General features: G+C 37.7%; 1 protein-coding gene across 3 annotated transcripts in view; it reads left to right on the top strand.

Moving 5' to 3' along the window:
* The window catches only part of CCNY (cyclin Y), a 118,652-nt gene that overhangs the window by 68,733 nt on the left and 26,867 nt on the right, over positions 1–23,052 (top strand). For 2 of the 3 annotated variants that reach the window (XM_021542913.4, XM_085563924.1), the window contains exons 2-5: positions 3,638–3,712; positions 9,384–9,418; positions 19,564–19,664; positions 22,679–22,714. In XM_021542913.4, the coding sequence (XP_021398588.1) occupies positions 3,638–3,712; positions 9,384–9,418; positions 19,564–19,664; positions 22,679–22,714 (247 nt within the window). The other variant, XM_021542914.3, reaches the window with a different exon arrangement.

Below are 23,052 nucleotides of genomic sequence, written 5' to 3'. Positions count from 1 at the left end.
GTTTCATTTAAATATGCAACTATCAATCAATCTATAGATATAGATATGTGCCTTTGAACATGTATTTAAAGACACAAACCTTTGGTTCTTAATCTTTAGAAGACAAAAGCCCTGAAACTTTCATGGAGTACCAGACTGTTGAGGTGTTTACAGGATGTGGGTTATATTTTGCATAATTTAACAGTCCTTTAGTAACAAAAAAAAAAAAACCCAGAACAACTTGGAAAATATATAGAAAAACATTCCAATTCTGTTTAACAGAAAAGAAAGCTACAGTGAAAGACTTGGACTATCTACAAGACCATGGATTTTCTATTTTGAAGTGCTGGATAACTGTTGGAAGAAGTACCCACTGTTATTCCTTCATTTGAAGGCTATGATGAGTTGCAGAGCAGACTGTTAGTAAGGAAGAGCATTTTTGTACAGGTTTTGAGACTTAAAATTCTGTCTCTCCTTTTCCTCTCTCTTAAATGATAGGCTATTGCTTGTGTGAGTTTAAATTTCTTCTTATCTTTGTTTCAAAACAAAATGGGTAAACCTTTCCTATTATGGCTGGTCTTCATGGTACTTTTCAAATACTAAAGAACTAGTAATAGCTAAATAACTAAAGAAAGAATTAGTAAATAACTGAAAGCACTAGTTATAACACAAAAGCAGTATGAATACCCTATTTTCTTTAGGATGGAGTTAACTTTTTTATGGATAATGCCCTTTGGTGATGAGTTACTAGCTTTAGGTATTTGTGTATCATTTGATTTTTCTGCTGTAATGTGTTTTGTAGTGACAAATCTGTCAGGATTTGTTGTCATATTCAAAAAGACGTTTGTTTTAGAGTTGTACAATTAATTAAGACATCTAAGAACCACCAGAGAGTGAAATCTTACATGTTGTGACTCATCCATTCTAATACTCCAGTGTGCCAGCAGTGGTGGTCTGGAGTGATGTGGTGCCACAAGTGGGATGCTTGGATTTGCCTAACCCTTTTCCCTGGAGGAGCTGGGAGAGGCCCATTGCAGATGCACACCAAACAGTGCTTGCTTCTGCCTGCCAGACCTGTGCTGTTCATCAGAGGGGTGTGGGGAGCCAACCCCTCTCAGCAGCATCCTTTCCCTTCTGGCCACGCTGTGCTGGGTAAAAGAAGCTTTGCCTTTGCCCAGCCCATGTTCTCCTCCTCAGAGTTTTGTGCAGGCAGTTTGAGGAGGACAGATGGATGTGTTTGGTTCTTGCTGTTGCTGGGGAGGATGTGAGAGAAGGGATGTGGAGAGAGGAGGATGTGTGCTGCTCTGTAGGGCTCAGTGGTGGGAAGGAGCCACAGTTGCTCCCTGGCTGTGGACCATTGGCTCTGCCAAGATAATTAAAAATCCCTGGACTGTACTCTGCAGCTGCTGAGATGGGGTTTTGCTGGCCTTCTTTCAGCTCCTGCCAGAAGAATAACAGTTTTCTGAGACACAGTGCTATTTGGTCGTTCATGCTCTTTTCAGGCAGACTTTTAACTCCTCTGTTGGTTTACTGCTTCTGCAAAATAGCACCTTGTAGCACAGGCATCTTTGGGAGATGCGACTTGACTGTAAGATATGGCAATTGCTTTTTCTTTCTTTTCAGCCCTGCAAGCAAACTGTGAGCCTGGATCAGGTTGTTATTTTTGCTCAAGGAGATAATTTTCCAGGCTTGAACGAAAGAAGTGCTTTTCTGCTTTTCTGTGTTTTGCAAGCTGCATTCAGTTTTGTGTTCCTGATCCTATTTTATTGACTGAATTTGCACTTCTGTTCTTTGAAATGGTTGCAGAAAACAACATCTGTAGTGTTAAAAAAAAAAAGGCTTTTTTTTTTCTTCTGATTTATTGTGCTGATCAAAGATGAAGAGGTTGATAAAAGATAATATATTTTGCATTTTTGAGTGCTGATTACCCTTCATATAAGGAAAAACATCTTGAATTCAGCTTAACAGAAAAACCATCCTGAAATGGAAAATAGTCTATACAGCATTGTCTGTGTGAATGGGTGATTGTTTTTTCTTCTATATGTCTAAATAAGATGCATAGAGTAACATGGAAAGATTCTAGTTCTTAGTCCCTTGAAGTCAGAAGTCCTAACATAAGATGACATTCTTAGTATCTTCTCCAAAGTTGTCTGTGATTTCTGGGACAATCAAAATAGCTTTCCCTTGAAATCCCTAGATTCTCTTTCCTTTGTGGCATTGATGATAATGATAATAGTAATAAGAAGACTATGTGCAACTGAGAAGTTGCATTTCTCAGTTCTTCCTTGTAGGAAGAAGATCAAGTTTTCTTGCAGAAATTGTGCCCAGGTTTCCAGCTGCATCTCAGGCTGCTCATCTCGGGCTACAGAATGCAGGGAGGTGAAAAGGAAACCAAGAGAGCATAAAATGGAAAAATACAAATAGACGGTACATTTGTAAAAATGTATGTGGTGAGGAGAAAAATGCAGAGAAGTGGAAGACCTAGTAAATTATTAAATAAAAGGGCAAGGAGAGCAGGGAAAGGAAAAGCTACAGGGAAAGCTGTAGACAGAAGAACTTGACCCTGGGGCAACATGACTTTGTTTTCCTAAGACCTGGGGCTTAATTTCCAGTTTTACTGAGCTTTCATAAGGATATGAAAGGGAAATGAGAGAATTGTAGAAATGCTGAGATAATCACGGAAGAATATCAGTGCTCCTAGGTAGTCTGACATAAATGCCTGCTTAAAATGCAAGAGAATGTGCATTTGGAGATAGAGAGGATGTAAGAGAGCCAAGGTTGAGAAAGCCACACTGGGAAGCAAGGGAATGCTAAAAAATTATGTACTATTTTAGGAGCATGTTTTCCAGTGGATACAGGCCTGTAAGCTTTAGCAAATTGGTAATAGAGTGGAATTTGGGAACAAACCAAATCAATGGATTTTAACATTGATAAGAAAGATCATTCATAGGAGTTTGTATAATGTATGATATATTTGAATTTGCAACTGATGAGTATCTTTTAGGACTGGTTGGGGTTTTTTGGGTTCTTATTTGTAGTTGTGGAATTTTGGTGTGTTTTTTTTTTTTTGGTTGTTTGTTTGTTTGTTTGTTTTAAAGTTATTGCAGCAAAGGGAGTGTTAATATGTGGATGTGCCATGTTTTTCTAATCTTGACCACACAAAACACTCTGGCCTAGATTTTACTTGTTAACATTCAGTTGCAATAACTACTTTTTTTATAATCATGTCTAATCTTGGAAACCTGTCTATATGTAGAGATTTGTGCATTTGTTTGTAATGCTCAATTCTTCAATTATTACATATAACAAGCTGTGTTCCTGTGCCAAGCTGTGGCTTTGGGGCATGTGGGAAGAGAGGGATGGTTAGTGGGAAATTCCTGACTTCTTGTGTACCAGCTCCTCAAGCTGCTTTATCTGTTTTAATCCAAAAGCAGCTCTTAGAACTGAACTCTAATCACAAGGTTGTGTTGATGCAAATTATTTGTATGCCAAAAAGAACCACTTGTGCAAAGAAGGATAAAAAAATGGGCCTCAAGATGGATTCTGTTTTACAATAGCTGCTTAAGTATGTAAACTTGGTGTTACTAAAAAGAATGAGAAAATCTGTGTCTGCCATTGAATAATCATAAATGGTTTTTGTGCTGTTCTTTCTTTCCAGATTTGAACATGGAATTCAACCCATCAGATCATCCACGGGCCAGTACGATATTTCTCAGTAAATCACAAACAGATGGTAGGTTACTGAATTTATTACAGTAGTTATCTCTAAACCCTTTGTTATAATCATGTGATAGTCCTTTAATGTGTAATGGCCCCCTCTCCCCCAGAAACAGGCATTTAGAGGCATCATGTTAGAGTTTTACGTAGTCACACCTTTAGCTAATTGTCTTGTCAGACCAGTAGTACCAATATGGATGAAGCTTAATATAATTATATTTAAAAAAATATTTTCTCTAAATCCAAATTTTTTTGTGTAACTGTTTCTTAATATTTTTTTAACTGTTAACATTAGGCTTTTGAAAAATGTGTAGAAAGTATTTTTTTTTTTTAGAAAATGTCAGTTTATATTAGCTGAAAGACATTCCAGGGTTTCTCTGATATAGATGATACTGTAAATGAGTTCAGTACTAGATTTTCTTAACAAAGTAACTCCCATCCTACCCAAATATTCAATATTCTGTCTTCTTCTCCTCTTGTTATGGATTTTATATAATCATGTTTGTCTGGAGTTTAGTTGTTTTTGTTGTTTTTTTTTTTATACCTAGACAAAATGATCTCTAAAATTAACATTTGTTTAACAAGCCTCCTGATAGAGTTAGTAGAATAGAAGCCATTTACTGTGGCTCATTTGTTCCCTATTGGACATGTATGATATGCTGGTTTAGAAATAAATGAATAATGGATACAAAACACATTATTTTCTAGCAGGACTTTCAAAGCAGTTCCTGCATTTTAATTTTGACTGTTCAGCATGAATTCTTTGTCCTCTTTTCTGCTGCCTATAAATGCTGCTTTTGATTTACATAGTAAATTGCAGTGTCAAACACATCACTTGAAAAATAATGTAGTTTTCACTTACTATATATTTTTTGCTAATTTTTGAGCATGACTAGAACAAAGAGGGATATACATTTAGACCCCAGTTGAAGAGTTGATTATGTGAGTACCTCCTTTGACCTTGAGATTGTCCTTCTGAATTCAGCCCTGCTTTCAATACCTGATTATTTGGGTTTGGATGCCATTTACCATACTAATCTGGTTTGGTAGTCTGGCAAATGAATATGGTAGTATTTCCATTGTTGTATTATGAGGATTGATGTCTGTTTTATAGTGAATTTGCTGTGTTTTGAAACTGTCTAATCCCAAATGGATGCTACTTGTTTCTTGTTACAGCTTGTTGAAAGAAAGGACAGAATAGACCCAAGTTCAACAACTAAAATTTTGGCCAGAGTGGATGATTATTCTTAGTTGTAATAAAAGCAATTAGTTTATTGCAATATGGAGTTAATTTTAAGCATTTAATAAAAGTATTTATCTACCAACGTGCTAGAGTTGGTCTATGAAGCTTTATTCTAGTTTAAATAACATGAAGAACATATTTTTGAGTAAGAACAATTAATTTAGTGAAATGTTATAGAAATGTTATCAATGGGAGTGTAAGATCTGTTCAGCTGTCCTTGATGCATTGAAAAAAATACAAAGGCTATTTTGTTTGTATAAAAATAAAAGGATTCTGCAAACTTTTATCTTCTGGTGTGTTGCCAAGAACCATCATGTTCTGGTGGGTCAGCTCCTAGCACTAAGCATTTTGCTAGGCTGTACTTTGTTGGACCAAGTGAGCTGGAGCTGTAGGAGTTACCACACTGTTCAAGCATGTTGCCTAACTAAAATGTAATAAAGTTCTTGTTAAGAGGAATATAGAGGGATTTTTCAGGGCATGTGGGGCTGTGTGTGATCTGGCAGGTTGCTGTGGAATCTAGGGGACCCCCAAGACTTCTTCAGATGATGTAGAAGAGGAGAGCTGAGCTAGCTGTGTTGAAAGCACCTAACTTGGGCAAATAACTGCTCAATTACTTGAATAATACTGGGCTGGTAAACCTTCCTGTTGACTGTGAGTGAAAATATTTCTATAGATAAGACTTGTGGGTGTTTAAAATACACATTATACAATATACAGAGAGTCAAGTGGCATCAAGACTCAAGGTTTCATCCAGGATCTGTCTCTGGCTGTGAGCATATGTCTCATGGTTTTACAGTGGGAAATGGCCAAGTCCATCACCAGGTGCTAGAGTGATTTGGCAATGTTACATTCAGACAGTTCCATGTTTGGCTTTCTAGTAGTTTGCCCTGTGCTCTTTGAGCCTCACTGCTTATAGCGTTCTCCTGGCATAGGAGCTGTGCTTGACCTGCTTGTGATCAACACGTGAGCAAAGAGCAACAAATAAAATAAGGCAGGATGTGGCATCTTGGTTTATTATGTGGTGTCTAATTGTCTTTGTTCTGTGAAGCCTGGATGCCATGCTAAGCATATAAATTGTCCTGCTCTTCTTAGTCAGTAGTCTGAATGAACCCTTAATTACTTGAGCATTCAATGAATCCGTAGAAAAGTTGAAGTCACAATAAATATTAATTTGTTTCCTAGCTTTTCTAAATGTTTCCATCTCTTTTGGGAATTTTCAAGGTACTGAATCATATGTGTGGAATTCTTCTGATTTGGGGAGCTGGTACAGAATATTGCCTGTTATGTTTTTAACTTTTGTGAGTGCTTTATGCAAGTTCTCCCTAATTTGCTGAGCTTGGCCAGTGAGCTGTGGGTGTCTGGAAACCCATGCACTATTTAGTGTGTGGGTGTGATTAACCCAGGGTTTCCAAACAGCATTTCAACAGTGGAACTGCCTTTTCTTCATGGTAACAAGAAGGCAATGTTTGCTCCTCCAAGGTGCTGGCAATGGTGTTTTGTGTCAGTGGATTCCAGCTGTGCTCCTCTCCTAACTTAAATCGAGCTTTACACATTCAATGTACTGGCTAAATTTTGCAGTATCAGTGGGCTTCAAACAAAAAAGATTTTCAAATTGTATTTATATAGGCAGATAGAAGTGGAGTAAGCTGCTTTTATTCTTTAATGTTAGCTAGTCTTTTCAATTAAAACAAAAATAGATGAGTTATCAACAATGGTTGGTAATTCCAACATCCAAAATGCAAGATGTTCTTATAGTTATCATCCTCAAGAACTTTGCTTGAGATCCTGATATTATTAAAAGAAGTCTATAGAAATGATACAGCAAAAGTTTTTATTACAGCACAATGAAAAATGCATACATACATGTATTTACACACAGATACCTCTGTGTGTATTTCCTCACTCCCTTTTAGTTTCAGGATATTTTCCTCCTATTGTGAAAGCTCAGCAATAACAGTTGAAAGTTTCTTCAGCAATAGGAATAGGTCATCAGCTGTAGAATGAGGAAAACTGAGACAATTTGGCAGCATCTCAGACTCCACTTGAAGAGTTCCATTACAACTTTGAAGTTTTATATAGTTTAAAAAAAAAGTAGAAGTTTAATTGTTTAAACTGACTCCAAATCTGTTTGGCTTCACATCATCAAAACCCCATACCTGAAACCCAAAATCCTGGAGTTGCAGTTAGGAGTTTATGCTGCAAAGCACTGGTTAATTCTAACATGATGGTCTGGCCTGCTGAAGACCATACTGAGTTGTGTGAGCAGCAAAGCATTTTTAAACTGACTGAAGGCAAGTGATGGAATGCCTCTTTACAGTCATTTTGCCTTGTGCAATAACTGGCTTCTCCTTGTTTAAAATGGGGATTGTGATTACAAAAGAGAATGGTTGTGGCAGAATGGGTTTCTGCTCTGCCTGACTCCCCACTGGCATGTGTTCTGGGGAGAGCTGTGGCAGAGTGAGCCAGAAGCACAGAAAGAAGCATCTCACTTCCTGCAATGACTCACCTGAGAGGCCAGGCTAACTGAATTTTTGTTATATGGGGAGATAGGGAAAGGAGGTCAGCATGGTGCTTGGAAAAATGTGCACAAGAAGTGCTTCAGCAGGCACAAAAGGGAAGGGTGCATATATATATGTTAACATGTTCTTCTGGAGACTGGAAATAGCAAATGGGATTGAGCTGTGAGTGACATTCTTCCTTTGGATAGTAGGGGATTGTACCTTCATAGGGAATTGAATAAGGGATACAAATACAGAAGAAAAAAATTAAGGCAAATGAAGATCATTAAAATGGAATTTGAAGTCTGTGTGCCAGCTGTCTTTGTAGGATTTGAAGAACTTTGAATGTGGTATAATTGTTTGTGATTAAAACTGTTAAATACTTAACTATGTTCAAAATTTCACAGTTAATAGGTGTTAACTTTTAATTAAGCACTATAGTAGGTTGGCACACAGTTTATCAGAATTGTTTGCTGCCTGTACATTTCAATATGTGGTACTAAACAAATACTTCAGCTGCTCTTAGAAGTGTCCACCATCATTCTGTTGTTCCCCTGTAGGTGCCTTATGTATTTTGCTGGTGATAAATGCAGGGTGTGGAACTTAAGTGTAGTGCAGTGTTAGCAGGATTTCAAGCAGTTTAACAATTTACTAGATCATCAGAATTTTCCTGCTGTTCCTGTTTAATTCTGTTTCTTATACAATGTCCGTAATTGTGGATCTGAGCGTATTCTAAGTGACATGGCTAACATCTGTCATGTGTGATTCTCCTTTCTGCTCCCTGGGAGGAAAATTATGTAAGGATTTTTCAAAGTTTTTTCTTATTTTTTATTTTCATTTTATGTCTGCATTAAACACAATAATTTCACACTATTCACACATACAGCCTTGTTTATGTGAGATTGCTTGCTTATTATAAATCACAGATAATGGCTTCTCATCCAACAGGGAATGGACAGGCTATCCCACCATTGTGAATACTCTTACTTTGCTAAGTGTTTTGGTTTGCATAGCTTTCAAATCATGATGCACTAAAGTGCATTTAATCACCTACAGCATGAAACCATTATTATTTTAATCCTGCAGTTTGATTTATGTGGTAGTTGCCTCCAGAGTTGTATCCTAAATGCTGTGTTTTCACTGGAACAGAGCTCCACAGGTTCTCTATGGGGTGAGTTAATTGGGGAAGTGCTTTAAAAAATGAAATACAGTATATATAATCAGCTGTATTAAACATTTGCCTGACAATTAAGATTTTATACATCTAACTCCCTTTTTGTTGCTATTTATTTTTTGACTGTTTTGGCTAATTGTGGCTTTGACTTGCAACAATTGCTTGTGGTGACTGGTTCATACTCACCAAGGGAATAAATTTTCATTGTTACATCCAACATGAGTAATAGTTTCAGGCTTGTGCCTGATCACTATAGAAGGCAGTGGTGTAATCCATACGGTTTCAAGGCTTCTCTGTGGGAGTTAGTGCACAGTAAGCTATGATGAGAATTTGCTAACTCCATGGTGTAGCTGATGAGGTGCTTTCATACCTGCAAAGTAGCGTAGGCCACTTTGCAGCAAGGTACCTTGGATGAAGGCACTGGTGGCTCAGGGGTACCCACACAGAGAGCTGGGGGAGAATGGCCAAGCCACTGCTACCTTGAACTGCAGCTTACTGCATATTAGCTTGCCTATGTGGACCAGTGCCTGGTCAAGTATCCAAATGGATGAGAATTTTAACCCATCACCACACTAGTGAGCATAAATGCCTTTATGCATACAGATATGTGTTTCTTCTGTGTTTGCTATATTTATATACTTGGTTAGTGCAAAAGCAATTATAATGTTGCACATAGATAGTCTCCTGTTCTTTTTATTATAAATGGTGTATAAGAAGCTTAATCGGGAAAAATAGTCATGTAATATTTCTATCATATTTTGTGTTTTTGCAGTGAGAGAAAAACGCAAGAGTCTCTATATAAACCACGTAAGTGAAAATGCCTCGCTATGCAGCTTTCTCCTTGTTGTCTATATTATACAGTAAATGAGAGTTATCACATGTGATTTCCACATTGCTGAGAGGGTGCTGATGCTTCACATGTTGCTCTGCGTCAGGATCCTGAAGAATAAGCCTTGGCTATTGAGTTAGTGGAACAAAGCTGTTGGTTTGAAGACAGTATTATGCTCACAACCAGTGTATGTAGGTAACTGGTATCTGGGAAAAAGAGCTGCACACATTGGTATGATTTTTTAAAATTACTACAGAAACTCTTGAAACTTTAGATTAAATTTCTATGCAAGTTTGCATTGGCAGGGAACTACAGCATTGGGTATTTACACAGTTGTTCTGAAGTGTGTTGATGCAAGGTAAATGTGAATTGACACGTGCTACATGCTGAGTATGAAGATGGGGGTTTGATATGCTCATGCACCCTGGGCATTTTTCAATTCAGTTCTCATCTGTTTGAGTCAAATTCTCAGTGAAGCTGAGAGCAAATACCCTGTAGCCTGCTTTGTATAGAGGACCAGGTTCTTCACCTCAGTTAACATTGTTTGTACTGCTGAAGCACCTGGAACCAGTGTGATTCCAAGTATGTGAAGCCTTGTGCTGAAACATTGGAGTCATAGCTAGGTAAAATTGAGAAGGGAAAGAACTAATTGTCTACCAAATGCTATTTGCCTTTAAGGTGAATGGGGAGAGGCTCTCAGGTTTTTCTCTATTTGGAAATACAAGCTGTACTTTCATTTTTATGGCACTACAGCTGCTGAAACAAACAGATGTGGTTTATACCCACTTCATCTCTTTGTGCTGAGTTGTCTAGCTCCAGATAAACTGGATTGGGGCACAAATGCAGGTGGATTCAGCTGAATGCTAAAGTGGAGCTCCTAATTGTGATTCACACCAGGTCTCACACCTGCAGAAAGGGATGGAGCCACAAGGGCAGGAATGAACTGCTGTGTGGGGTGGGAGGGCAGGACTGCTTCATTTGCTGATAGAACTGGTTGGTGTTGAGTATTTCTAAAGCTACTGTATGGCTTTCAAAGCAAGTTGAGATTTTTCAGTTTCCTAAGAGTTAAGATTCTGAGAAGTCATGGCTTCTCAGAATTCTGTGAGGCTTACAGAACCCTTAAAGTTGCCCTCACTAGGTTAGCAGATCTTCTTGGTCCTCATCTTCTATTCCCCTATAAAACATTCCCATTGTTTATAGTGCATGTGAGGGTAGTTTGCAGAGCCGTTGTCTTGTTATAAAATGACGTGGAAAGCCAGTGTACTGGGTTCCTGTAAACTTAATAATGTGTACTTAGCACCAACCATTTCATATGTAAAAATTGTGTTGTGAGTTCTAATTCCTGCAGCAGCTTAACAAAGATGACTATTACAGATGCTGCTGGAAGCATCCTATTGCAGACTCTGGTATAAAGTGGTTTTAGGCTGGACATATTGCAGAAAAGGGAAGGGTGATCCTATCACTGAGGAGCTGTGTTGTTGGGAGCTCAGTGTAGCAGCATATGCAGTTGATGTGCTAAGTGCTGTACATCTTCTTAATTTGTTCTGTTTCCCCCCCCCCGAAGTAGCATTCAAAATATTGGCTGAGGTTGCAGTAGTGTAAACATCCCTCAGTGGTTTACTGCTACTTAAGTCTTTGTACTTATAAAGTACTTCTGAATTACAAAGCTAAAAATAACCTTTATGAGGGTGAAGTTCTTACCGTGTCTATGTCTTTACAGGTCAGTTAAGCTTTTTAGGCAATACTCATAGGTAAACTGTATTTTCAAGCACATCCTGTAATATTTTAAGTTGTTCCTTCAGCATATCTGTAAGTATTCATTCAGCACCTCCTAAATCTTCAGTGTGCTAAACCTGGTGTACAGACTGGGTGATCATTTTTGTAGGAGTAGCTGTGACTTGTAACTGGAAACTGTGTTTTGATTTTCAGACTGCAGGGAACCATTATGGTTTATCTAGACCACCTTGCTGGAGGAAATGGAAGCAATTAGATTTAACAGTTGTATGTGACAAATAATGGGTTTTATTTACATGGTACAATGGTTTATGATATACCCTATTGATAGATCAGTTCTTTTCCACTGTTTCTCAGTGTGTCCTAACAGGAGCTATTGCTACTCATCTGTTTCCCTGTTGATGTGAAGTGCTGGGTCCCCACATCTTCTCTGAAGGAAACATTCCAGAGAGCATAAATTCGTAGTGTTATTATTTTGCCTTTTTTTAAAAGAACTCCTTGCCATAATGCAGCACTTTTTTCTTTTGTGGTTTTTTTTTTTTTTTGTAGTTGTTTTTCATGCTTATTCTCCTTTTGTGATAAATAACCAAGATGAGCAACCAATTATTTTTATCTGCATAACTGGTTATTTTGCAGGCAAAATTGAATTTCTCCCAAGTGATATGGGGGGCTGGTTAGAAAGAGAAGTATCAAGAAAAGTTGGGCTGTTTTATTTACCTGCTTGCCAAATTCTGTGTGGTAACAGATGAGAGTAGTAATTTATACAAATGCAGTTACTTATGAAAAAAATTAGTATTGACTCTTCCTCATTTAAAAATGCACTTTCTTAGCATGATCACACCACTGTTCTTTTTCTTGCTTGCTTGCTTTTGTTTGTAAGATATTTTATTTGGCTGAATAGTTTCCTGTTATCCCCAAACACAAATGGTGGGTTCCTGATTTGATTTGTTACACTTTGTCAAGAGCTGACAGTTGCCATGTTTCAGATTCACCTTGTCAGTAGGTGTGATGGAAGAAGCCAGCAGCTGTTCTTTTTTTGGGGTGGAGAAAGAATGAAAGGAGGGAGTGACAGAGTGCTATGGAGGAACTGCCATCTCTCAGTCTTCCCACAGAACCCAAGGAGACACATGACGGGTTGGGAATGATGCTGGAAGTTCCCTACCTCCAATGTACCTGAGCCACCTTGCTGTACTTTGCTTTCTTCCAGCCTGTTTTAATTCCTAAGCAGTTGGAGCAGACTCTGCTTCTCTTTCCCATTGCACTGGCAGTCACTGTTTTTTGTTATTTTATGGGGATTTTTATGCTGCCTTGGTGTGCACATGTCTTTTAATCTGCTTAGTCAAGCTGCTGAGAGGGATAAAGATGCAGACTGAGATTGGGGCGTTTCCTTTCTCAGAGAAGAGAGATTGCATCAGTGTCTCTGCCTGTACAAGGAAAGCAAACAGGAAGACAGACACGTTTTGTGTTTTTAGAGGAGGTGGTGGAAAAAGAGTGAATCTTTTATTATGGTTGCAGTGGGTAGTCCTTTTTACTGTGTTTTTTTGTAAAGTAAAGGAGCAGGGGGAGGGGAGAAAAAAGGTTGTTTTCTCTTTCAGGTTTTTCCAGAAATTTTCCCTTTCAGACAAGGAGAAAATGCTCTGTTAGCCCAAGTAATTACTTCTCTTCTAGGCAGAGAAGATACAATCTTAAAATGAATATATGTTTATGAGCAGTAATACTCCTTAAAAATAAGGGATTTTTTCAATATATCTCTGTATTTCTGAAGTAAGATAAAGGGTAGGAAAAGGGAAAGAAAATAAAAGGAAGTAATGTCTCACTTCTGCATGTTTTTTTTTTTTATTCTGGAGACTCTTTGCCAGCCTTGTAGCAACAGCATCCTTTCATCATTGTCTTTTTTAGGGATCTGGACTGTCTACTGGCTTCTACTGTATGCTACCTGGCAACTAGATGTTCAAATTCCAGCAAACTAATACTGTTTTTATCCTTCCAAGTAGAAAAGTTAACATCTGTGTATAGACCAGAATTTTTTTCTTCATCCATGGGAAAAGTTACTGTGCGACACTCATGTCAAAACCCTGGTCTTTGTAAATGACCCCTTGGTGATTCACATCAGGGGAAGCTTCTCCCCAGATGCAGTACTGGGGACTTGCAGAGAACAGTTGGGTCTTCTGCTGGACGTGGTGAGGCAAGAACAATTTCAATGAGCCTTTTTGCATGCTTGGAATTATGTATGGCACTTACTCCTATGTAGCTCCCAAATCTTCTTGTCAGATTGAATAAAAAGAGGTTGTTCTGCTTCCATGTTGTAAACCTACTGGACATGTGACTGATAATCAAACACTTTCAACTAGTGATTAATGAGTAAATAAGATACATGCTGAAATGGGAGCATGGTCAGAAAAGTAGTTTAATCTGTGAAAGCAAAGCACAACATAAAACATGAAATGGTTTCAAGTAGACTACCTGAGGCTGGCTATTGGAAAGGCTTATAATTGCTGTCCAAATTCCTTAAGATATTTTAATTGTCATTCCTTACTTGAAGAGAAAAGCAAGATAAACTGAAAGATAGCTTAGAGGCTTCTCAGGTGCTCTTGAAGTTTTCCTGGAGATTGCTTAATGTGGCCTTTGCTCCTCTCCATTGCACAATCACAGAAAAGCAGGTCTAGAGGGGGCTTTTATAGGTCACCTGGTCCATTTAGCAGATTCCTTACACTGATGCCATTCCTAATAGATGCAGCTTAAGATTCTTTCCAGGCATCTAGTAAGTTAAAATTAACATGTTTTCTTTAATGCCTTACCTAAACTTACTGTTTGAAATGTGTTTTTCTAAAGTCTTTTATTTAGCTTCCTTTCCTATCTTCTAGGGTTAAGAATTTTACCTCTCCTGTCAGCCTCAAGGCACTAGGTTATATGAAGTGATAAACTTTTTTATGGGGAGAAACAAGCTTAACTTTTGAGTTAGAATGAGAACATGCAGGACAGTTTTTTTACAAGGGGCTATGTAATACTTGCTTTGCAGGGAATGTAATAAAGTCCCTCTGGTGGAATTGCACAACAGTAGCAATTACACGCTTTGTAAATATAAGCCCTTGAGCTGATTTTAACAGTCAAAGAAATATTTAATCTTTCACGTTTGTAAAGCAGGGTGCTTTATCAGTGGTTAAATAGTGCCTGCATGTGCTGCAGAGGTGTTTACTGGTGGTTGCTGAGCCCCTCAGGAGCTCAGTGGTTTGCTGACATAATTTCTCTAGTTGACATGAGTAAAGATGAGCTTTGAGAGCCAAAAACTTTCAAGTACAGATTTAGTGTAAGCTAGGCTAGATTTGGACTTCATCAAAAATTGGTGAAACGTCAGCTGAGGACAAAGTTGAATCATGAGGAACAAGGGGTATTACTGAAGAGTAGTTGGACTAGATTTTTTTTTTTTTAATTGTAGTTTTTGGCAGAGGAAGATGAACATACTGGTGCAGTTTCCTATTACTTTTGTTCTGGTGAATATATCTACACCAAAGGTAGACAATTTTGCTGTATTGGCATTATGCAAGATGAAAATAAGTGCCGAACTTCGCAGAGCCATGCAGAGAATTGTGTTGCATGGCTTGGTTGATTTGGGAAGCACTTTGTTGACCTGTAAAATCATGTTTCTTCTGTGAAAAATATTGTCAAAACGAAGTCATATCCTGAAGCAACAGAAGATCCTCAAGATAGGAACCTCCCTTTTCCAATTCAGAAGCAGTCCTGGTATTTTTGCTCACTGTTGTAATTTGGCTTCATGTGCACTTTTGTGTGCCAGTTTTGCCCTTTAGCATCTTGGCCAGCATCTACTGCCTGGAAGCTAATGGGCATGTCTGCACAGACGGGTGCAAACAAGCCTCAGTTTTTCCATGGGGGAAAATATTATTTAATAGGACCTTTTAAAATCATGCACTAACTTACACCTGGTTCGCAGGGAGTAGAGAAACTACTATCATTATTTAGTAGAGAAGCTCCAAATTATCTTTTGATGGACAAGTGCAAAAGAACACTGGAAAAGGCTGAAGCTGCTTTGCCAAACTGGAAGTTGACTGGCTGAGAGCCAGAGCTGGTACAAAAGCTGTATAGCTTCATTAGGGGAGTGTTGTGCCCAAACAAATGAACCCTGCTGAAGAGGCCCTTCTGGTCAATTCTGAGTGTGGGTTTTGGGTAATGTGCACCATCCATTAGGTGTTTCTACACAAAACCCCTCTGAAGTGCCTACTTTAGCAAAAGAAATGGTAACAATTCTTCTTTCCCCATAAATTTAGATTTAATTTCTAAGTGATGCTTCCTGAGAGAAATTAACTCTTTTGTACAGACTCATTGTGAAAAAGTTAGGAATTCATTATGATCCCTTTCAAAGCAGGTACCTAGAAGCAATTCAGTAGTGTTTGTATGATTTTGATGGCAAACCAAGCTATTAGAATTCTGATAAAATGTTTTTATATAACCTTCAAGTAAAAACCTGTAGTTCAAACATCTTAAAACACACAGGATTTGGAAAATTGGAAAGTGTTAGGATGAAGCTGGAAGAAAATAAAGCAGTGATATTTGCTTAGTACTTGCTGTGCAAGGGGAAAAAACTGCTAGTCTCAAGAGCTAGGAACACCTGCATTATTGGAAACTGGACCTTGATCTCTTAGGGCTTTTTCTGTAACACATTCAAAAATGTAGCAAGTTATAAAGCAGAGTTTTCTGTTCTGCATCTTTTCCTGTTAAGAAAGAAATTCCACAAAACATCTATTTTGTATTAATTGTTGAACTATAATGTCAGCATTTCTTAGTGGATGTCTTTGTTTCAAATGACAAAAATAGCAACTGCTTCTGGAGTAAAGAGCTACAAATCCTCTCCACCAAATGATAGAAGATTGGTCTAGGATTCATCTAAAAAGCTTGTTCAGTCTGGTTTCTTGTCCAGAAGGAGAAGCTTGCATCTAAGCCATTCCTGGCCTGTTTGTTTTATCTCTTCCTTACAACTTTCAGTGATGAGATTCTATTACTGCTCAAGTAATTTAAGCTATCCTTACTATTAGAAAAAGTTAGTGGCTTAGGTGTTTTTGCCATCACCTTTTCTCACACTTTCATGTACAATAAATTCAATCTTTCTTGAAATACAGTGTCCAAAACTGGACATAAAATTCCAGTGGAGCAGAGTGGATGAGTGCTCTACCCTGGTAGCTCTATAAATTCTAATGATTTATTGCATTTTTTAAAGAAAAATGTCCTCTGCAAATTAATCTCAGCTGCAAATACAATAAAAAATACTTTGATACTGTGATCAAAGTTGCTGGTCAGTATTGTATGTGGAGTTGACTGGGCCTCTATGGAATGTCCCTTCAAGCTTCCAGTTTGAAAGTGATCCCTGGCTGACCAGAATATAATTTTCCAAGTAGTTTTTACCTGCCATGTTTTCCTTAGTTTGCCCTTTGGGAGTTTTATGTGAGATGAAGTTGGAAGTTTTGCTGAAGTTGAGAGGCATGATATCTACAGAATCTCTTGGCTACAGAGATAGTACTGCAGCTATTGAAAAAACACGTCAAGTGAATCCCACTTTGTATCAGTGAGGTGCTTTGAATTAGTAAATATTTGTAATAGCAGAGGTAGTCAAGGCTTCACATGTGTCCTATGCTAATTTTTGCATATGAAGATTTACAAAAGGAGGTGTGCCAGTCTGTCCTTTTCCTGTGCTAGCTTTATGGTGGGATCTCATTAGATAATTTGACTAATTTCTCCAAAAGCTAGTAATTCTCAGCTCTTTTGGGTTTTTTGGGGGGTTTTCGGGGGTTTTTTTTGGTTTTTGGTTTTTTTGGGGTTTTTTTCCCTTAATTAGAGCTTCTTTGACTTATCTCAATGGGAGCATTTTTGTGATCAGCTCTGATGGATTTGAAATACAAAGGTGTTAAGCTCCTGTACAATTTTGGTCCTGGACCTATCCCATTGAAATGGACACAGAAGGGAGTTTATCTGTAGGACAGTGCTGAATACTGAGCTGATGCTCAGTAGCCTCTTTTGTCCTTTGCAAGGATGGAGAAGGTTCCTGTGCAACATTTTATGTAGGCTCAGAAAAGTCTATTTGACTGAACTGTGGCACAGATGTCTCCCAGCTTAGTCGAGATAAAATATGAAACTGAGGGTGTTTTCCAGCAATTGGAAGAGACAGAAAATCTGTTACCTGCTGCATCATATGGCTGCAGTTGGACATCAGAGTAGAAGCTGGGGATGTTGATCTCCTGGCAGGTCAGTTATTCACATGGCACAGGTGTGTGTATATTTACCCAAGGGTCTAGCTTTGTACTTGGCACCATTCTTCTGACTAGGAGAGGTGCTTCTTCTTGCCAAGTTGTTGTGAACAGTGAGGCATGAGACACCATGTATTTTCCTGAGGTGTGAAAAGTTCCAAGCCTAACAAAGTGTGATGTGGGCTGAAAACCAAAAAGAGTTCTGTGATGTGGTAGTTTCAGAAATAAGGTGTGTTGCTCTAATTATTGACATGTGTCAAATGTTAGAGTGCTGTTTACATAGGAAAATTTAAATCTGATAGTGGTGTTGCTACAGAGTCATTTTCTGTTTCTTAGTTGTGCTTCCCTTGAATAAATCCTGTATATTTGTCTTACATTTTTTCTAAACCTTTAAAGCATGTTGACACTTATTATACAGAAAGAAAACTTTCCATGTGTTGTTTTTTTTTAATAACAATGCTGAGATGTGTGTACATCTCCCTTTTTCCCCCCAGCCACTAGAGTATCATTTTTGTTGTTTTTAAGATACTTTGCCTTTATCATGCCTGTGGAAGGTACTCAACAGACTAATGCAGATATTTAAACAAAACTGTGGTAGAATAAGGGCTTTGAATCACCAGTCCCCTAGTGATTCTTTCTGTGTGCAGCAATACTAGTTAATAAATTTTATGGCATTAATATTCACAGTACCTCTATAGTTTTTTCTCTTTCTTGCCTAACATACAATAGCTTGGAAAGTAGATGGATTGTCAGCTTTCAAATAATGTTTCTACAATTGTGGCAGCTTCAGAAAATGTTGGGTTTTTTTTCAATTAACAGGAGACTGTGGTTTTTCACTCATAGCTGCGAAATTCAGAAATACGACTTAGATGTGTGTAGGTTTTACCAGGAGTCTGTCTGTGTAGTGAATACTGCTAAGAAGTCAGCTGCCTATGGAAAGTGGAGCATTGGTGAGCTGATGGATGCTGGCACTTGTAATAATATCTGTTTTGGAAAGTGGGCAGGGGAAGATGTACTGAGGTAGCAGTCACAGGACTGTATCCTGGATACTCAGTTGCTCTCGGCTGGTAAATACCTCTGAATTCTGCTGATGGTATTGGCATTGGTCCCTCCACTGAAATGCTGGAAACTACATTAATTGTAAGATGAATTAAAATTTCCATGTTGGTACGCCAGCTGAATTTTAAACCTATTCTGTTGAGAGTTAAATGTGTAATTTGACTGATCTTCACTTTCCTGACAGAGGTTCTTGGTCAAGTTATTTGCTAGTGTAAATGGAATATGCAAAGATAGAATCAAAGAGGATTAGGGACTGTGAGAGCTATTAGCTGGTGTAATTGAAACTGTTCTCTTTAGCCTGGTGGAGTGTTGGCTGCTCTAAACAGCTGATGGAGAAGCTCTCTCAGCAAAAAAATGTTTAGAAACAGAGTTCTCAAATACCAATTTTTGGCTGAATTTTCCAGTGTTTTTCTATGGTAGTGCACAAAAAAGATTGAAATATATTGAAAACCTTTTCTTTTTAGATATGATTTTTAAAATTTTGCTTATACTCTTTTCTTCTGTTCTTTGATCAGTTTTCTTCCTTTTTGATAACAATGTGATATTATGAATTATTTTTATGAATTCTCCTTATTAATTTTGTAGTTCTACTGTAAAGACATCTTTCCCTTCATTCTGTTAGGAGCTTTTTTTGAGGGATTTAAATATTTTATTTTCTGCAAGCATGGTTTTATATCTGTTGTTAAACTGGTCTTCATTGCTAACACAATTTCTTTTTCATTCTTCCATTTACTCTGTTGGAATGAGGAGAGAGATATAGGTCTTGTTCATATTTGCTTTCCAAGTGTATGTATGTATTTGAGTAAGCCTGCAGAAATATTTCTGCCTGGTTTTGGGGAAGGAGGGACACAGGGGATTTGGGACTTGAATGCATTACCAAGTCTCAGGCAGGAATTTTTGTGATTTTTGCACTGTTAATTATTTCTGAACTTTCTGAACTGCTTCCAAATATAATCACATTACTGTGTGCATCATTGTGACAGACAGAAATTTGTCTTTTTTAAATTCTTACATTTCCTCAAAAAAATGCTTTGCTATTACATAATTGCCATTGTTCTTTTGCATGTTTTTCATAGCATCCTCCTGGGCAGTTGAGAAGGAAGTACAGTTCCTGCTCCACTATTTTCCTGGATGACAGCACGGTCAGTCAACCAAACCTCAAGTATACCATTAAATGGTGGGTATTACAATTTATTTATTTTTGCTAGCACTTGTATTTTATGTATGTATTTATGTATACGTATTTCTGAACCATTACTAAGCAAACTTCAAAAGTTTTAGTTTTTGAAGTAATAAATGTACTTAATTGGTCATGTTCCAGACTTACTGAGTGATGTCTTAGATGAGCATTTTAAGTTTCAGTGGTGCCTTTTTACATTTAGAGAGAAATGAAATTTATATATGCATTGTTCTTTACGTTTTGTACAGTATAAGGGGAAAATAGAGACCAAATGCTCAGGCATTTTGTGTTCTTTATTAATGGTTGCTGATAGCCTCCCTTGAGTTGTCTGTAGGTTGGTTACCTTGGTGTATGCAAATTCAAAAATTTACTAAGACAGTATCTCTGCTGCAGAGGTGTTTACGTGAGAGACAAATCTATTTAGACTACCACATCCAAAGGAGTTTGTTATGGTGGTCACTAAGACAGTCCTTAATTTTTCTGTTAAAGGAAAAAGGTGGGAGAGGAGAACAGTTTTATAGTTAAACTGATGCCTGATTCCTTGTCAGCTCTTTCTGCCTGGAATACAGTCTTGCTCTTCTTCAGGTTTCTGTCACTAGTAACTTAAAAATAGTTCTGATTAACACTTGAAAAAGGTTTTGCATTTCTGAGGTGTTTTAGCTTTTTTCCTCCTTGAATCTCATGCTCTTCTGCTCTAAAATCCTTTGTATGCAGAGTAAGTGCAGCCTTTTGGGTGGATTTTGGGTCTGTTTTTGCATTAGAACTGCCATGGCTCGTGGGAGAAGAGATGGGCTTGAGTGCAGCAGCAAAGAAGCATTTTTAGGACACAGAGGGATGAGCTGGTGGTGGGGAAGAGGGTGGTGTGGTGTGTTTTGGGAGAGACTCAGGTGCATGGGCAGAGGTGTGGGGAGCAGAAGAGATGCAAGAGCCAGTGCTGGGATGGGCAGGGGTCATGCAGGACAGAGGCCAGGCTGCCAGCATGGGAAGGGTTGGAAGCTGCATGGGCTCAGAGAGCTTGAAAAGGAACTACAGAGGGTGAGAAACTGAACTCTGGAACACAAAGTTTCTGCATCTTCTATCTGGCTGCACATTTAACAGGTTGAAGGGTGAGGACACGGTAGGATTATTGCTTTTGTAGTACAGCTTCAGTTTTTTTTCCCCACACCTTGCAGTCTCTGCAGGAAAATAACTATTGCACATAGGTAAATCTAAGAGGGAGGCATCTTGCTCAGCTCATTTATCTCTTCTAGGTCATGTTGTGCACTGGTGTGTTTAAAATATTACTGTGTCCACTGCAGCATCTGCAGCAGTCGGGGTGGCTGGGATAGGGTGATGGAAAGCTTCGTAATCGTAATTTCTGCACTCTTAGTGCCAGCTGAACCAGTGTATGAAAAGTAGAATGAAACTTGGATGAGGTACTATATTACAGCCCTGAGAGACTTTCAGATTCTGATGCAGATTTCTAAATAGTAAATATTTTCTAAACTTAATTTGGCATTTTGTTACAAAGGCAACCATATGGGCACCAAGCAGAGTTGTGCACATAGGTTCTTGCATCTGCTTTCATTAAGTGAACTGGAGCTGCAAGTGTGTTCCGAGGGGCATAATTTAATATCAAATTTTAGGATTAATTTATTTTGTGAATATCTTTCTGTCAAATCAAATTAATTCATAAATATGTGTTTTTCTTGTGTTCAGTAACAACTGTGGTCTTTTTTGATTCCTTAAATATGTGTCTGTAAAAAATCCCCAAATTTTAAAAGCATGTATGATCTAAGAACTTCTAATACACAGAATAATAATAGATAGGTAAATCACAAAAATTTAGTAAAAATATTTACTTTTAGCCAAGAAAGACATTTTTTACTGTATGACTGTTAAAAACAAAACAAAAAAAAAAAAAACAACAACAACAAATCAAGCCTGAAATAATTTTAAATTCTGTTAGAGTTTTATTCAAACATATTAATTTCCTAACATGCAGTATCTCATTTTCATGTAAAAACTCTTAAAAGGTCTTTCAGGGAACACTGGGAAATTTTGCATTAGTATAAGACATAAGCATCTTACAGTGAATCACTGATGAAACAAACTGTCTGCAAGGAGAATCAGTGAATTCCCTCCTCCATCCTCTTTCCCCTTTAGCTTAGCTTGGTTTTATGCTGCTGTAATAAGTAGGGAGAGTGCTGGCTTGGCTTCATTCTTCAATAAAAATGTATTGTGAGCAAAGCATGAGCTGGGAGTTGGAAACTGTAGGATAATTGTAAGAATCCATGCTTTAATTTTGTTCCATCTCAAATGGGAATGAGATGAGTTAGTTGTGTATGTAATCAAAATCTTAACTTTCTGTGAATACAAGGACACTTTTTGTCTGTGTGCAGAATATTCACAGGGTTGCTTTAGTGTGTGGTTGAGAGTAGGGGAAATGCATAATGCAGTAAGTTATTCAGGGAGTCGTCTTTCCTGAGTTAAAATAAGTAACTTGATGCCATAAAACTGTAGGAGTGTGGTATTGGAGTCTGCTGGGTTGAGCAGCTATAGAAGACAGACACAAGCAATGGATTTAAATATACAATCATAAGCCAATGGTGATTAAAACATTTTGTGTTAACCTGGCAGCAAAACTAAAAACAGTGTCCAATGCCTGTGATGCTTTGTCTTCAGCCTTGGAAGTCAGTAAGGGTTTAATCATTGGGTTTAGTGGAGTAGGGCATTAAATGGAAAGTATGTGCAACTTGATACATGAAATATGAAGATAATATGAATATGATGATAATATGAAGTAAAATAATTACTAGTAAAAAGCATGCAGTTGGAGTGTACAAAACAAATACTATAAAATTGTCTGTTTGTAGCAGTTTTCCTGATATCTAAGAGCGAACAAAAGAAAATAGGCTGTTGACCATATACTGTTTGTCATGTTTTGTGCTAAATTTTAAATTTGCATGCAATATGACATAAAATATTAATATGGCAGTCCTGAGATATTAACTCTGTATTTTTCTTTACAGTGTAGCTCTTGCAATATATTACCACATCAAAAACAGGTATGTGAATAGTGGAATCTTGTACTGAAAATATTTTTTATTTCAACAAGCGAACTGCTCAGACCCTAGAAATCCATGCGTAATTTATTTCAAAATGTTTTTGGATAGTAGTTTTCTTAACTTACAGGCTAGCAATAAGAAACACACACATTTTCTATATGTATTATTTTACATTGAAATATTAAAATTGGAGGATTAAGTACCATAAGAAATGGAAGTAAAGCTCAACATTGAAAAGCTCTGATGATTCAGTGTTTGGTTTTATATGCATTGGGCACCTCTGCATTGTTGCGTATGTTGCACTTACATGTAGAAAAAGCTGAATAGTATCTTTCAGT

Source organism: Lonchura striata, chromosome 2 (assembly GCF_050655825.1).
Source record: "Lonchura striata isolate lonStrDom1 chromosome 2, ASM5065582v1, whole genome shotgun sequence".
Classification (NCBI taxonomy): Eukaryota; Metazoa; Chordata; class Aves; order Passeriformes; family Estrildidae; genus Lonchura; species Lonchura striata.
The sequence above is the reverse complement of the archived record's forward strand: the minus strand, read 5'-3'. Positions and strand labels throughout refer to the sequence as shown.